This window comes from Malaclemys terrapin, chromosome 2 (assembly GCF_027887155.1).
Source record: "Malaclemys terrapin pileata isolate rMalTer1 chromosome 2, rMalTer1.hap1, whole genome shotgun sequence".
Lineage (NCBI taxonomy): Eukaryota > Metazoa > Chordata > Testudines > Emydidae > Malaclemys > Malaclemys terrapin.
Window position 1 is genome coordinate 187,576,086 of NC_071506.1, and position 17,821 is coordinate 187,593,906.

Here is a 17,821-nt window from a genome sequence, read left to right on the forward strand (position 1 = left end):
GGAACATTCATACATCAGCTTCACCGAAAGTACCGTGTTCCAGTGCCAGAGAGAGAGAGAGAGAGAGAGAAATATATATTCCAATTTTGCCAAGAAGTTGCAACTGTCATGTGAGATGGAAGCTAGTCCAAGGTATGTCCTAAACCTGACTGTGTGTGATAACAGGCACGCCTCCCAGGTTGTCTTGGGCTATCAATCAGCTCCAATGTGGACAGGATTGTAGACAGGAATCCAAAAAGGGCACTTTCATTTAGCTTTGCTCGTGTCTCCTCTCACAGTGCCAAGGGGAGTGGGGGAAGGAGAACACTTTTCTTTGAAACACAACGCATACGATGTAGCCTCTCTCTCTGCCCAAAGTCAGTCCCAACGCATCTCCTCAAAGAGGGTTTCTCAGAAGGGCACTTAAACTCAACTCACAACGATGGGGTCCCCCCCGCCTTACAGTACTTTCTGAACCGAAATCTGGATTTCGATAGTCACTCCCCTTCTCCTGGAGTGCCAGAGTTGTTCATTATTCATAGTCCGGGGCGTGTCCTAAGCAGGAGTTGTATATAGGCAAGAAGTTCAGCTGAATGAGAGAACAGATGGGAGCCCAGAGTTACAGAGAGTAGAAGCCAATAGCGGGCAACAAAGAGAATAAAAAGAAGGGAACTTTGCTCTCTTAATTTATTTTTTCTCCTTCATTTCCCCTCTGCTCTCCTTTCTTTCCGTGATCATTTTGGGACCACGTTTCCTCCCAGCCAGACCATTTTGCTCGGTTTGGGTATTTTTTTGTTGTTGATTTTTTTTTTAATTTATTTTATTTTCAAATTTGTGTCTGCGGCAAGAAATCAGTGTGAAAGCCAAGTGATCTGGGAGCTATTGGAGGGGAGGAAGCGACAAGCCGTCTTGGGCGCTAGCTGCTCTTCCTACTGCAGGGGCGGGGGGGGGCTGTGAGGGGCTGGCGGGTCCCAGCTGCAGACAGGGGGTGACTGTAGCTTTAGCCTCCTGGGCTCGCCTCCTCTGTTAGGGGGGCGAGCGGTTGGGGCTTGAGCCTTCTGCTCTGAACCTCCGTGGCAGGGGTCTGTCCTGGTCTCCCCTCTCCTGTGTTGGGGGGCGAGTGCTTGTGACTCCCCCCTCCTGTGGCGGGGGGCGGCTCTGCCCCGGGCTAGGTGCGCGTGTGGCTGCGGCTCTGTCCCTCTCCTGCTCTCTCTGCTACTGCTCCTCGTCCCCTCTCCAGCCCCCCCCTGCGCTTGTTGCTATGGTGTCGCGGCTCTGCGTGCTGTGGGCAGTGGCAGCGCTGGCGCTGCTGAGCCGGCGGGCGGTGGCGGTGGGGCCGGTGGTGCGGTGCGAGCCCTGCGACTCGCGGGCGCTGGAGCAGTGCAAGCCGCTGGCGCCCGAGTGCTCCGAGCTGGTGCGGGAGCCGGGCTGCGGCTGCTGCTTGACCTGCGCCCTGCAGGAGGGGCGCCCGTGCGGGGTCTACAGCGAGCGCTGCGGGGCCGGGCTCAGCTGCCAGCCGCGCCGAGGAGAGCTCAGACCCCTGCAGGCGCTGCTGGAGGGCAGGGGGCTTTGCACCAACGTGACCACGGGCAGCAAGCTGAGGACCTTCCTGCTGCAAGGAGTAGGACCACATGTTCCAGGTAAGGAGACCAGGCTCCAGCCGTTCACTCTGTGTGTGTTTGTGTGTGTGTGTGTGTGTGTGTGTGCTATTTAATGCCAAAAAAAATGCCCCTCCAAAAAAAGTTTGATGCAAATCAATCTATCAATCAGTTGCCTTTATGCAAAAAAAAAAAAATTAGTTTGCACACACCAAAAACAAAACAAAAACAAAACAAAAAACCACTCCCTTACTGCAAAAAATGTTTCTGGTAAGCGCCACCCAAGTATTGCAGCCAACTCCTAGCGGATGGATTCTTAAACAAAACTCCAGCCTTAGTGCACTGTTAAGACTGACGTGGTAATTCCTGCTCTTCAAAATAAATGGTTGTATTTTCTGATCTCGTGGTCAAATCTAGGGCTGTGTGTCAAGTTTAGGATCATTTGGATGAGGGATAGGAAAAGAAAAGTTCTTTAATCTCCGCTGTTGCAAAATCCTTCCTTGCAACAGAGGTGAGGATGCTTTTTAAAAAATATATGAGGGAGTCGTTCCCCCTTTAAACTGGGTGACTGAGGAGGCAGGTCTGCCAGGCTGAGATATTAAAAATGAGTGAATTGCTTATAAAATTCATAGAAAGAGGAAAGGAGTACATAGACAATGGGACAAATATTTTCCCAGGTTGGAAAGTTATTGACTATTTTAAAAAAAGCATCAGAGGCTGGTAGTTTTAAAAGAGGTGAATATTATGGGTACACTTTTGCAAATAAACGATTGGTAAAAACTAACCTTTCCAGTACTCTCTTGTAAGTAAAACCATTTAGAGTGTGTTTCTTTAAGAGGGAGGGAAGGTTGGAATAATTTTTGTAAGCATGCACATTTTACAATGTTTAGAAACAAGGAAAGTTGGGATTCAGATCAGGAAAGCACAATCAATATTTGCACAAATTTCAGTAGAGAGTTTATTAACCAATATCGAGGATGTAACATCTACTTCATAAGACAGCACGTTAAAAGGTTTGGCACGGTTGTTTTTAAAGCAGCGTGGAGTTTTTCTTTTGGGTTGCAGGCACTCTTTGGCTGGCCTCTCCTTAGCTGTGTGAGAGGAAGTGGCCGCCAGTGCTGCAGGAGCACAAAATACCTTATTATTTTTGTGCTGCTCACAAGCAGTGACAACTTGAAAGAGGGAGAGTTCAGAACATGCCGAGTGAAATTTTAAACCTCATTGAAACTTATGGCAACATCCTTCATCATAAGAGCTTGATGCTGTTAACTCTACCTTAAAAGGATGAGGGGGTTTTCCATACAAATGGGTGCAAATTGGCAATGCTAATTATCAGTTATCATTATTATTTTGTAACTGTATATATAATGAGGAAGGGAAGGGGTAGATGGCTCTGGACTCTCACTTCTGTTCTGGGTCTCTTACTAACTTCAGCCCTAAATAGTTAAAATACTAAAGCCCTACTCTTGCACTCCTTATTCAGACATAAATCCTGTTGAAGTCAGTGGGAACTTTGCCCCTGTGTATAAAGTGAAAAGTAGGCCCCTTCCTGGGAATACAAGTTGAGTGCTTAGTTTTCAAGAGGGAAGAAATCTGCTGAACCAATGCCATGCATAGTGCCTGCCTCTTTAAGGGACTACTAGAGTTTCAATCCTAAATCCAAGTTTCCAGTACAGATTCTAGCATACAACAAACTCTCAGAATAGGATCAAATCTGTTCCCACATATACAGATAGGTAGAATACCATGTAAAATTGTTTTTGTCCTTGTTAAGTTACAGCAAGTGCTAAAAAAAAGTTTTATATAGATTTATATTTTAAAATGTCATTTTAATGCCAGATTTAGAAGGCCACTAACTTCTAGTGCATGTTATATCTTTCTGGCATTAATACAGCTCACATTTTAAGGGACTATTATAATATTATTAATAAAAGAAAAAAGCAACTCTCCCTGTGCTTTTTTCATGATGGTTTTGAATGTGTTAGGAATGGGTATGTAACTAACATGACAACAGCTCTATAGAATAAACTGATGCAATACAGTATGTCTTGACATTATAAAAAAATTGTAGTCATAGCTCTTAAATCTGATTTGAGAACTGCTTGAGAACAGATTGCAATGATTAATTATATAAACTATGAAGTAGCCATTGTAATCTGTTGGTTATATAATGCTTGTTAAAATACTTTCTAAATCTATATGTACATGGAACTGGAATGGCTGCAAAATGCTATTGGGCAAATAATTTAGATTTAGGAGATCTAGATTATTATGTTCTATTGTATCAATGCTTCCAAACATTGAGAATGAGAAAAAAAATACTACTTAAAAAAAAACGAAATTAAACCACAAAAAATATGTTCAAATACCGCTGAGAGTCTGAGTTAAACCCACAAAAGCCAGGAAATTCAGAGTTAAGACTTAAACTTCCTTAATCCATTTGCGCTGGGAGTTGGATTTTCCTGGTCAATTATGTCTACTGCCAGCAGTGGCTACACCAAAACCACTGGCACAAGATGTTAACTCTGATCCCTCCTCCTCCTCCCTGTGCCTATGTATTGCAGGAGCCTTAGTGCCATATGTGCTAAAATTGTTGGACTCAGTGGGATGTGTTAGGAAGGCTTTCAGTCTTAATGCTGAATTTCTTGGCTTTGGTGCTTATTAGTGAGCCTTTTAGCACTATTTTAATATAGAATTTATGCTTTAACTTTAGTATAGCATTGAAGCAACGGTATTAAAAGTAATCTGTGCCCTGAACATCAGTTATCATTTTACATTTCCAATGTGATTTCCTTTCCTTTTTTTAAAAAGTTCTGATGGCCTGCAGCCAGAGGGCTGAAATGCAGCAAGCAGTCTGACTTAACTGATAAAGAGATATAAACTTTAAAAATATCTTAGAGGAAATGCAGCCATCTGCATTTACACTGGAAGAATCCCATATAGTATAGTATAGTATAGTATAGTATAGTATAGTATAGCCACATAATCTTAAGTATATGGAAACATTGTGCCTGCACAATATTCTGGGGCACTTTCTTTTCTTTTACTTCTATGGAAAGTAGATAGAGATAGAAAATATTTTTAAACTCTTCTGACTCCGAGTGAAAAGCAAATAAGCAGGATGTCTGTTTTTTGATACCGTGGAAGAGTGTATGGCAATGTTGTGTTCATAATCTGAAATGTGTTTCATATAAAAATAGAATCAAATTGGAAAATTCTCTATCAACTAAGTAAAATTTAACTTACCAGATTTTTGCAGTATGTGGGAGAAAATTAAGGACCATAAAAATCAACATGGTAGTATTACTTCTATTTAGTAATACCTCTTTGTTAATTCCCTTCCTGGAGAAGATATAAAGAAGAGACATTACCTTACAGAATACTAACCATCATAAGACATTACAGGAATTCATTATTGTTACTAAGTGATAATAAAATCAGTTCTAGGACAGAAATAAATTATTTGAATTTTTTGCATGTCTTTTATTAGTAAAGTTGATAACAGATTTCTGGTTCAGATCCAAACTCTGGAAATGATGAAGTCCCAGTGCAAATCTGCCCCCTTCTGGTGAGAAAAAACTTCAAATTAAGGGAAGCAATTGGCTGTATATTCAGTTTAAATAGCAGTGATTCAAAAAATCAAATTGATGTAAAGTATAAATGAAATTTTTCATACAATTAAGCAGAAAAGAAAGATGTATAATTAGTAGCAACCAGTAGTGACAGTGGAATGACAGAGTTTAAAAGAATTACTAAGAGTTTACAAGATATTTCAATCATGAGAACATTAGAATTCTTTCTGTTCAGGAAATACAGACATTGCTGCTCAGAGAACACTATGACATTGAAGGCTTTCTGTGTTTTTTAATAAAAAAGAAAAGAAAAAAATAGAAACTTTTAAAATAAGTTATTGTGTTCCTAGGCTTAACTGAATAATTAACTTTGTTTCTTTGTTGAATTTATTTTATTTGAAGGAAATTCCAGTGATTCAGAAGAAGACCAGAATGCCAGTAGCATAGAGAATCAGGCCATCCCTAACTCTCCCAGGGTGTCAGATTCCAAATCACATCCACATCACACCAAAATAGATATCATCAGGAAAGAACAAGCCAAAAATACACAGCGGTACAAAGTGGAATATGATTCACAAAGTACAGATACACTGAATTTCTCTTCTGAATCCAAACAAGAGACTGAATATGTAAGTATTTTTATAAGTAGAAAAGATGAATACATTCTCATGTTTTTTGTTTTTTTTTTCTTTTTTGGCATGCTGTATTTGACAAGATAAATAGAAAACCAGATGGTGGTAATTGTTGTAGCCATTTAAGGAGTTCTGACTGTGTGACCAGTAAAACTATTGGAGATGCAAATACAGAGGGTCAGCAGGCCAGACAGATTACATTTGGAAAACACAGAGGCCTAGTGTTTGTTTTTAATCTGATTATCAATAATAAACCTTGGACAGTAAAAAGCTTAATCTCACCTGTAGTTATCACACATGGGTAGGTCTAATAGCAGCTTGATTAGATTTGATTACCCATTGGCAAGAAAGAAAGGGTAATGCAAAAAAGAAAAAGGCCTTACATTCAATCCAAAGGTCTGAGTTTGTGCTCCAGGAAGCAAAGTATGGAAAGTGCTCTAGCATGGGACTGAATACCAGCTTTTGACTGATTATCAAATGTGCCTAGTGCACACAAATCTGTATCTAGATCTGTAGCGATTGCTCTGTCTGCTGAAAATGTCAGCAGGTAATGACCATAGGGATAAGAGCTGCCACTGTTTCTTATTCCTTATTTACAGTATATGGGCAAGATTTGCAGGGCAGCCTGGGTATAGGGAATGTGAGCAGGTAAAACTATAATTTGTGTATTGCTCTTGACAGACAATCTGGTTATCTTCATATCAGTGCCAACAGGCATACAAAATGTTGCTTGGGTATACTTTGGCACTTCATCAAAATATTCATGGACAATCCAGACGTGTCTTTCTTCTGCAAAAAGAAGGCTTCAAAACCTATAAAAAGTAGTGAGTTCCAAGTAGAGAGTATATGGCAACTAAGATAAATTAGCAATGTTGATTTTCCTGCATGTTCAATGTATTACTGAAGTCAGAGAAGTCAGACATTCCAGTTAAAGCACATCAGTGTCTGAGGGGTTCAGAATGTCCTCCTTCCAAAAAATAAATCTCTGTATAGCAGAATTATCATTTTAGGTAGCTGTGAGGGCTGTTGATAGATTATGGGCCACTGGTCCAGAACTAGGGCTTCTAGGGTATGGCTACACAGCAGCTGGGAGCAAGCTTGTCAGTAGTCAGACTTGTGCTTGCAGGATTCAAGCTAGCATGCTAAAAATTGAAGTGTGGATCTTTCTATTCATTTCTGGTCAGATCCATCACCCTATTTTTACGGAGGTTTTTTGCTGCTTAGTGCTATTAATGTCTACAGATTTACTATTTTTAAGAATATCGGAGACAGGGTTTGAGTGAGAGGATTTCATTTGTGCTTTCTAAAACATGATCATTGACAGGGTCCCTGCCGTAGAGAAATGGAAGATACATTAAATCACCTAAAGATCCAGAATGTCTTGAGTCCAAGAGGATTCCATATTCCAAATTGTGACAAGAAGGGATTTTACAAGAAAAAGCAAGTGAGTAATATTTCTCGATCATTTCAGTAAGTGTATTTAGGCTTTTCCACATTGTCATCTGTTAATACGAAGTCAAATTTAACATTACTGGTAATGTTCATGTGCATTACATAGCACTTCACTGAAACATTGCTTCAACCCCAGTTTTAGGACCTGGTGGCATAGCACCAAGCCATGTCAGGTGTGGACAGTGTTTTTATTTGCTGTCGTTCCTGACAACAGATTAATCTGAGAAACTTCATACCCAATCACACATGGGTTGGCCAGAGCCCTGGATATCAGTGCCCATCAGTTTAAAAAAAGCATTACCTCTGTAATAACCCACTGTGCTAGCTGTTGGAGTCACCATATGACTGTAATAGATCAATGCTTTGAATTGTAAATAGCTGCTTAAGAGTTCCTAGAAGAACTGGATTAGGTCACATTACAAAAAGCAACATGAGAAAGCCATATATCTGCCCTTTATACACCGCAGAGATCACTTCCAAAATCTATGTCGTGTTATAGTGAAAGTGATACTCAGTATTTACTCTTCAGTAAGGATGGTCTCTCAACCACTTTGGTTTTCCATTTGCGTTTGGTTACGAGATCGTGACCTTTCTTGACAAATGCAGACACCACCACAGCTATTCATGTCTTTGTTATCTCCATATTGAACTACTGCAACATGCTCTTCTTAGGCTGCCCATGAAGGGCTCTCAAGAAACTTTGGCTAATGAAGAATAAATATCAGGGCCCTTGCGTAGCATTTTTTCATGTCAGAACCCATAATTCGAATGTTTAGAAGATTGCAGTGGCTCTGAATTAGTTTCTTGGTGCAGTTCAAGGTGTAGTTTTAAATTTACAGAGCTTTATATCAGGGGTTCTCAAGCTTTTTCATAGGCTGGATCATGTCTTTAAAGAGAATTTGTATTGTGGTGCACCTTCCCCCTCCCTTTGGTGATTACTCAGACCCACTTCTCCCTTCACATCTCTGAGGTAACCACAGCAGTGCTTACACGAGAAAATAATAGTACAAAAGCATTCCATGTATTTTTAGCTGTCTTCTACTGTTTTTTATCTGTTGGAAATGAAAGTGAAGTGAGCAGCCGGCCCAACCTTGCTACCACTCATCCATGGACTTCACTTTAAGTCCTGCTGCTCTCTGTCGCTTGGATCATGGATTTCTTCAAGTATGTCTATTCTGCAAAAAAAAAAAAACCCTGTGTGTTCTTAACTTGATTAGCTAATCTGCATTAGCTAACTTGAGTTCAAGTAGCAGTGAAGGCACAGCAACTCGGCTTTTAATTTGGGTTAGCAGCTCAAGTTCAACCCCAGGCTGCCTCATAGGCTTTAACTCAAGCTTCTAACCTGAGTTCAAAGCCAAGTTGCCGTGGCATCACTGCTGTTTTAACCCAGGTTAGCTAACATAAGTTAAGAACACACCTTTTTTCAACACAGGTGTACCCTTAGAGACAGCCCTTCCTCTTATGTAGCATCTCAACAACTGAGATCAGCAACCTCTGCAGATTTGATGATGGGCACTCACAGTGGGGGGCTCCTGGCTCTAGAATACACTTCTTGCACTGGTCTGACAGTGCCTATGTTTGTTGACCTTTAGGGCATGCTGCATAGCTCATCTATTCACTCTAGCTTTTCCTGAGCAGCTGGTGATTTTCTCAAGCAGGGCAAGTTTCTTTTTTTGGGTTGGAGGTCTCATTTAAGCTGGTGTGAATTCTTGTTCCATGATATTTTAACTTGATGTAAATTAACATAGGGCCATATGCAGGTGGCAGCCCTCAATCTGAATTCATTCCAAAATGCCATTGATTTCAATGAAAGTTATTCAGTGGACTAAGGACAACACTGACCCTCAGAGTGGGAACCAAGATTGTGTGTTTGTTCCTGTGACATAGAAGTGATTAGCTTATTTAAAGCAATAGATATTTTAACAGAGCTCCAAGAGATATGCTTTTTGTTACATACTATAGTCCTTGTGCTGCTTTAGCTATTAAAGAAGACCAAAAAATATGCTCTACTTTGCCTACTTGCAGAACTTGTCTGCAGTACTTTTGTCAACTTGCAGCTCAAATTGTGAGCTCTTTATGGAATAGAATTTCTTTCTTCAGTGTTACTTTGTGCTAGGTGCTTTCCTGGGTACTACCATACATAAATAATAAGATCCACAGGCACCAAAATGTTGAGGTGCATTTTTTAGCAATGGCAATTCTGCCATTGGGGAACCTGGGCAATTCCCCACTCCAAAAAATGATATTAAAATAAGTGTACCTTGATGTCAATTCTAGTCATCATTCAGAGCTATTCACTTAATAGAATAAGATGAAGATCACATGTAAGGGGAGCTGCTTCTGCACTCTAAATTGTGTAGTGCATGTTCCACCAGAAGCTTTAAAACTGCATCTGCTGAATTTCAGAGACAGTTCCTGCACTACATTTAGTGGCCTATCACGGTGGCATCTATGGCAAAGGATTGAGGGGTAGTTTCAGATGTGCCCAGTCCTGCCAGATGCCATGCCACATGCCTGTATGTCCCACTGGCTTCAATAGGAATTGAGGAAGCTCAGCATCTTGCAGAATCAAGCCCTCAATGAGCACAGGTGGAATCAACACGAGCAAATAGCTTACCTGAGTGCTGATCTAGTGCCAACACTTAGTACGGCTATCAAATTGTAATGCAGGCCTTAACTTTAGGGTAGGTGTCAAGGGTACAGTCTGCAGCTCACAAAAATGCAAAATAATATGTTTACAATATCTTTCTAAAATTAAATACAACAATAGATATGAGAAATAAGTACCTATATAATAGATTGCACTTGCTGCCCTATGGAAAATGTAGTGATTGCTCTGCTTTTTGCAGCATAAATTTAGGTCTCATACTTTAGGAACTGAGAGAACGTATCTAATCTGAATAACATAAAGCTAGGTTATTGTATGAATTTCCTGCATTGCTACTATTAACATCATTTAGCATTTGTAACTCATTAGTATCCACATTATGACAGAAGAATTCAGTATGTTATACTAGGAAATAGTAAATCATCCCTAAATAATATTATTTTCACTGTCCTATAAGGCAGGCATTTTTAATGATGGAAATATTGGCTTTCTTCTGGTACCTCTAAAGTAGCTGGATATGCAGCTCAGTGCACTATGGTGGCACACTACCTCCAAAGAGAAGGTTAGCAAGGTGTTTGCATATTTTGTAAAAGTAGTTCATTCTTTACCAAAGCAGGTTAGCCATCATATCGGAAGCTGTGTGGTGTAATGGTTAGAACAATGAGTTGGAATCAAAACTCCTCCAGTGTTTCTTTTTGGCTCTGCCACTGATATGGACCTTGATCCTGCAAGCTGCTCCACACAGGCAAACACGCTCATGCCTAAACCGATTCCCATTGAATTCATGGACATAAGCATTTGCTCATACAGAGCAAATTGCATGATTAGGGCCTTTTTGCATCAGCTTAATGTCATATTAGTACCCACCTCATAAGGTGCCTTGAGAATCAAGTAAAATGTTAATAATGCTCTTAAGAAAATAAAAGCACTTTGTGAGTGCAAATTGTATGTTTGTAGATAGATATAGATACAGATACAGTCCAATAGTACAGTGTATTTCAGCATAGTGCCAGGCTACACAGTGCAGGGCAGAACTAACACAAAGAAACAATATGATTATAAATAGGGCCCTACCAATCCCCCATGAAATCTGGTCTTTTGTGTACTTTTACCCTATACTATACTCTTTTATACTATAGCAGGGGTAGGCAACCTATGGCACGCATGCCGAAGGCGGCACGCAAGCTGATTTTCAGTGGCACTCACACTGCCCAGGTCCTGGCCACCAGTCTGGGGGGCTCTGCATTTTAATTTAATTTTAAATGAAGCTTCTTGAACATTTTAAAAATCTTATTTACTTTACATACAACAATAGTTTAGTTCTATATTATAGACTTATAGAAAGCGACCTTCTAAAAATGTTGAAATGTATGACTGGCACGTGAAACCTTAAATCAGAGTGAATAAATGAAGACTCGGCACACCACTTCTGAAAGGTTGCCTACCCCTGTACTATAGGGTAAAAGTATATACTAGTACACAGTGTTTCTCCAACGCAAAAGGGGGTCTCAAGCCTATTGTAAAGGGGTTGCAGTATTGCCACCCTTACTTCTGCGCTGTTGCTGGTGGCAGCACTGCCTTCAGAGCTGGGTGGCCAGAGAGCAGCAGCTGCTGGCCAGGAATCCAGCTCTGAAGGCTACACTGCTCCTGGTGGCAATGCTGCTTTCAGAGCTTGGCACCTGGCCAGCACCCGCCATGCTTCAGCTATCCAGTTATGAAGGCAGAGCAGAAGTAAGGGTGGCAATACCATGAAAACACACCCCCCCAACAGCTTTGCCCCCTTTTGGATCGGGAACCCCAGTTTGAGAAACACTGACTTAAGGGCTTTACATATTTATATTTTGCCATTTTTCAATAAATATTCATGCTTTGTTACAACTCTGTGAAATTTAAGATTTAAATATCTGAAATAGTGAAATTCAAGATTTTTAAAATGCTATGACCATGAAATTTATTAAAATGGACCATGAATTTGGTAGGGCCCTAGTTATGAAGGACCAGCATTTGTCTACAGATAAGTGATAGATTTGGGATAAATCTAGTGAAGTATCATGATCATCTAGAAGAGCCATATAAAGTTTTTCATAAGAAAGCTTTCCTCTTCGTGTTCACATGAACCACCTCTTTTCCTCACTGACTGGCTCTTCAGGAACATGTTGAATGCAGTTGTTCTTCATGATTTGATTTGTGGTTATCTAGTCATTGACTTTCCAGACACCCTCGGGGGTAGTTTTAATGAGTGAGAGGTTTGTTGTAAAGGAATTTTATCTATCCAGATACATCATGTAAAGCAATTTAAAGTATTTATATTTGGGTTTTTTTATATGTAATTATTATTAAATCAGGAGCACGGGGAAATTATCAGATAAATGTGGTTGCCAATATGAACTTATCATCTTGCCAAGTCATGTGATGTACAACATGAAATCAAATAGGAGAGTCAGTGGTACTGGAAGCTACCTGAATAGTTCTGAAAGGAATTCTGCCCTCCACTCTCTGTCCATTTAAATGAATATTTGTGATTTACTTTACTTTTCTTGCCCGATGCTTCTTGGTAAACATCGGTTTAAAGGTAAAACTGGAAAGGTAAAACATCGGTTTAAAGGTAAAACTTCGTGGTTGTTCTAGAGTAGAGGGATCAGAGTTTGAGTCCCTAATTTAATTTTTGCTCCTAGATCCTCAGAACCTGGAAACATGATACAGAGTCATTGTCATCATGTCACCTGGAAGTGAGGAGTGACACTGATGGGCTCTAAAGAAATCTGTGTTCAGTCCTTAAGTAAATCGTGTAAAAGAGAGGAAGTGATAAAGAGGAATTTGGAGGGACTCCTCAAGAGCATAATAAGACCCCTTTGTTTATTATATACCGCACCAGATCTATTAGACATTGATCCCTATTTACTCATGCCTAAGTCCCTTCTGCACTCCTCTGGAGGGGACGGAGCAGGGGGCAATAGGGCTGGCATCTGGCCCCTCTGTCAGGAAATCCTCAGCTGCCCCATTTAGGGCATCATTCCAGCTGTTTTGCACTTCTGAGGCAGCACAAAGCAGCTGGAGCTGAGCCCAAGAATCTGGCCCCACTGGTATACACAACACAGAATAAGAGATGTCTTTTTGATATGCACTGTCTATCATTTCAGTTGATGTCAGGGCAAGAGAATGCAAAATATGGGATTTTAGAATAAAAACATCCCTTTTGGGCCAGATAAAACTATTATGAGAGATATGTTTGACCCTTGCCCCAGTGCTGGGCAGTCAGTGCAAATCCTTATTTTGAACTTGAGAGATCCGAAAAACATTTCTGTGTTGCTTTGGAGACAAAGCATTATTTTTCCTGCTTATCTCTGAGGCACACAGCAGATCTGAGAGTTTTGCCCAAAACAAGCTAATTAGAAGAAATGAAAGGTGGCTTCTAGCTGTATTTAATTCTGAAAGTCAGTGATGAGATTGTAGAAAATAAAATGACATTAAAAATGAGACCAACTTTTTAAACTGATAATTTGATTTACATGTATGTCTTTGACAGTAATCAAAGTCAGTTCCTTTGAACCATTGAGATTTGTGCAGCACACTTCATACAATACCTCTAAAAGCAAGGAGGATATGTTACAGTTATTAGCAGAGGTACAAGCCTGAATACCAGGCTGGGAGTTAGGAAATCCTCACTCTAATTCTGGGCTCAGACACTGACTTTGTGTCCTTTGGAAAATCACTTTAGAATTTCTGCCTTAGTTTCCCGATCTATGAACTTGTTATAATAAAAGAGATGTGGACTGTGGATTAAATTATTTTGACGCCAAAGAGTTTTAAGGATTAAACGTTACCACTTCAGTTAGGTCCTGATCTAATGCCCATTAAAGTTAATGGAAAAATTCCCATTGACTCAATGGGCAGTGGATCAGACTATTAATGGGCTTGTTAAATAATGTAAAAGGATAAAATCCATGTTGGATTCATGTTTAAGGACAACTGACTGAATGGCTAACTTGTAATTCAAATAAAGATAATCAGATAATTAGGCAAATTACTAATGCAGCTCTTTTTGCGATTGGCCAGTGATGCTTTTCTCTCTCAGAAAATAAGCATTTGTTTACTTTGGACCTGATCTTGCAGACATTCTTCTGGCACAACTGCCATTTAAGTGACTAAGATTGTTGCATGCAGTATGGCTGCAAAAGAAAGGTTCCGAAGAAGAGAAAGCTTTGTGTTATTTCAGCACTTGACATGATATTTGGTCTTCCTGCCCAAAGATATAACAAGACTATAGACTTAGATAATCAACTTCTGGCCTTTGGGATCAATGAATCTAAATGACTGCTTATTTTCAGTTAGAGTGAGTGCTCTTAGTTCATGTACCATAATAAACATGGTAAAAGCAAACATTCCTCAGGGAGAGGAGTCTGTACAGCACAATATGCAGCTTTCTGAACCGTGCAAGCCCTGAAAAGCTGTGGGTGATGTTCGCTTCATGGCAGGATGATGGACTCCAAAGAAAATTTTCCAATGACAGAAACCCCAAAGAGGTCTCTTCCCCCAAAAGTCCACAGTGAGGAGTTGTGGAGCTGGCTAGGGGTAGGGATAAAGGAGCAAATGAGCTCACCACGTTCCACAGTCTTCAACTAGCAGGGACTGTATGTGCTGCACTGTGCAGCCTTAGATGGGAAAATTAGTGGCTTCTGGCTCATGGACCAATCAGCTATGTTATAAGGGTGAAATGGATTCCTATGCAGAGGCCTATGCACCATTTAAATCCTACTTAAACCTTGTTTTGAGGGCTTAATTGGTGCCTGCATAGGTCTTCTACAGACTCTTTCAACATGGATAAATTTCATCCTCAATTAATACAATACATGAGCTGGAAATGTACACAGCCCAGCCGCCTGCTATGGAGGATGAGTTCTCTTGTTCCCTCCAAAGAAGGTGGAGGTAGGCTTCTTTTTTTGTGTATTTTTATTTTTGGTGGTAGAGGGCAGGCAAGGTCTTAAGGCTACCATGGCTTCTCTGTTCTTGTCCCTAGGTGACGTATCTGTTGTAGTTGTCATCTAGCAAGAGCCTGGTAAATTTGTGCTACAGACTCTTTAAAATTCGTCACCAACTAAATGGTGGTCATTGTAGCTCTGATGAACTTGTCTCTGCAATAGGTCATTCAGTGAGTCTACAACCATAAAATCCCACAAGTCCAGTTGACATAGATTATGACTCCATCCTGGGAAGGAGTTGACTGTAGAATGCTTAATATGACATTGCACGACTATTAGAGAGAGGTGCTTCCCCTTATAATAGAAGAAAACCTTCACAGTTACAGATGTACCTTTCAGCTGGACTGGGCCTAGCTGATGAATGTAATATGCAATATGTGATCAGGAACCATGTATGCTGCCTTAGATTCTCTTTGTAACTCTTGGGTGCTTGGTTTTCCATCTTTCCTGTACTAAATTATTATTTCTAGGGAAAGTTTTAGCTTTTATATAGATATATAAATAATTTATAGCAAAAGCATACACACACACTATGTATTACAATTTCAGGTTGGCTTGTATATATAACTAGTCCTGCTAGGCAAGTACTTTCTCTAGAAATGATTTAGGTTATAGATTAATATGCAGGCAACCTTATTTATAGGAAATTATATATGTAAAGTTCTAATATACCTAGCAGTTGTTGAAGTGATTACTCTGTTGCAGGGTATTATATATCTGCTAATAAACGTCAGCTACAGTACTGAAATGCCTTTGTCAAGCAGATGCAAGCTGAGGTGTTATTGCTGCAAGTGCAGTCTCTGCCAAACATGTGCTCCCTTAGTATGACAAGAGTAATCTGTTGAGTTTTTTCCCAAATAAAGGACCTGATCCTACAACCTTTACAGTTGCAAGTAGTGTAATTGAAGTTGGTTTTGCTCAATAATGGACAACTGTGCTGTGTAATATCATGTGGAGTGGTTTATAAAGCTGCCTTTTTGTGCTTCTAAGAATAGTTTTATTGTAGGATTATTAGAACCCTAATAGTTGGCTGGCAGTAGAAATAAAATATCATTATAATAGTTTGTGCTGGTAATCGGAATTCCATTTACTCACAGCACGAGCAGTGTTGATTTGGCCATGTTATATTACTGAAGTTATCAGATTAGAATTAACTGGAACCCCTGCTGTACCCCCAAAAATGGTGCTAACTGAACCTTACATTCATTTTGTTTCAGTGCCGCCCATCCAAAGGCCGAAAGAGAGGCTATTGCTGGTGTGTGGATAAATATGGACAGCCACTTCCTGGATATGATGGGAAAGGAAAAGGAGATGTCCACTGCTACAACTTGGAAAGCAAATGAGGGGCTGGTGCCATCTCCTGTGGAATCTGTGTGTGGCAGTTCAACCCATCAGAGACCTTGGAGTGACTGGGGAAAAAGCATGGACTGCATTGGACTTGGAGTTACAAGTTCTGCCTCCTACTGATATTGGGGGATTCATTGACTCTATGGACTCTGCAGCTGCACCCTGTCACTGACACACTTCCCACTTTCTATAGAACATAGGGAGCTCTGAATTCCCAAGTAAATCTGCACTATTTATCCCCAGAAAGAAAAAAAGGCACTTCAGAATGGATTCAGGGAGTCTCCACTGACTTTTTAAAATAACGGCCTGTGACCAATTTGATCCCGAAAGATACTGTATTTTATTTTAAAGAATTTATAGATTGTAAGCTTGTAAAAATATTAAAAAAACCCAAGGATTTAAAGTTTAAGCTTTTTCTATACAGGTCTGACGGGACACTTATCTTCACGGGTAAAATGTTTTATAAAAATCTCAAAGAACTTTTTAAAGAAACGTGTTTCTAAAATAAAGACATGGCTATTTTTTTCTGTAAAGTATATTATGAATATTCTGTTAGTCTGTATTTAATATAATTGTTTTTTAATAAACGTTATTTAAATGTAACATGTGAATACCAAATGTTACACATTCATTTTGGTGTATGCTACTGATTCCATGCAAGTCAAAAAACAAAGGGGATTGTAAATAGAATGGCATATATATTTTTACTTAATGTGGATGAGCCAAAATAGATTTACTGGTTGAAGAAAAAGTTTCCTAAAGAGGCAGAGTTCCCTATTTGAAGTAGCTAAAACCATCAAAATAACTTTTAAATTAACCTTTCTGTTGGTTTTTCTAGTGTATACCTCACTGTAGTACTTAGATGTTAGATAAGCAATTAATAGTTGCATTGAAATTGACCATAAACGACACTTCTCTCCTACTCGTTTCAGCTATTCTAACACAATTTTTTCCCTTCTTCCCCTTTTTTAAAACTGTTAACACTAGATAGTCTACCTTCATTCTACATGAGGAACTCCTATTAAAGTCAGTGCCGAAAAGAGGATATAGACCTAAATTTTAGGACTCTTCCATTGCATGGTCGTAACTTCCACTGACTTCATTGGGAGTTGTCTGCTTGCCTTTAAGAGCAGAAGAGTAACCGTCCGGTTCTGAAAAATGTCTCTCTGTCATGAATTCACTTAGATTTTCAATCTGAAGAGAGGTTTTATGTTCTTAATTCGTGGTTCTTTGAAATATCTGGCATATGGCATCAATTGGAGTCAGATTCCCATTAAAATTAATGGGAAGGTCTACATGAAAATCAGTAGTGGGATATGGAATTGAGCATCTTTTCCTTTTGGGATAAGATTTGAAAAGTAATAATATTTTATTACAAACTGCATATAAGTAAGTGGTGTAACTAAAAAAAAAATCAACATTAATTGAATGTCCTATTCAATATTTAGCGAGTCAGGAATTAGGTAGTTTTTGTGACTGCAGCCACCAGCCTTGTATTTGGCTTGGGATATCTTACTTGCATCCCATGCAGTTTCTCAGTTTATAATCTTAACAAAACGATCTTGCATCATCCTTAAAACTGAAATCCAAACCCAAACTCAGGTTTGTGAAATAATTACTCCAAAATGTGTACAATCCTGAATATTTGGGTTTC

At 39.7% G+C, this 17,821-nt stretch overlaps 1 protein-coding gene across 1 annotated transcript; it reads left to right on the plus strand.

Moving 5' to 3' along the window:
- The first annotated feature begins 597 nt into the window (after nt 1–597).
- IGFBP3 (insulin like growth factor binding protein 3) lies at nt 598–16,798 on the plus strand. Its single transcript, XM_054020347.1, has 4 exons — nt 598–1,619; nt 5,552–5,778; nt 7,106–7,225; nt 16,038–16,798. The coding sequence occupies exons 1-4, from the start codon at nt 1,241–1,243 to the stop codon at nt 16,161–16,163; spliced, it is 852 nt and encodes a 283-aa protein (XP_053876322.1). The 5' UTR covers nt 598–1,240; the 3' UTR covers nt 16,164–16,798.
- Nucleotides 16,799–17,821: the final 1,023 nt, after the last annotated feature.

Bases quoted from the DNA above. Each gene is read 5' to 3' on its own strand.
- IGFBP3 (XM_054020347.1), top strand. From the start codon at position 1,241: ATGGTGTCGCGGCTCTGCGTGCTGTGGGCAGTGGCAGCGCTGGCGCTG. The intron at 5,779-7,105 runs GTAAGTATTTTT...GATCATTGACAG, and splicing joins CCAAACAAGAGACTGAATAT to GGTCCCTGCCGTAGAGAAAT. The intron at 7,226-16,037 runs GTGAGTAATATT...ATTTTGTTTCAG, and splicing joins GATTTTACAAGAAAAAGCAA to TGCCGCCCATCCAAAGGCCG.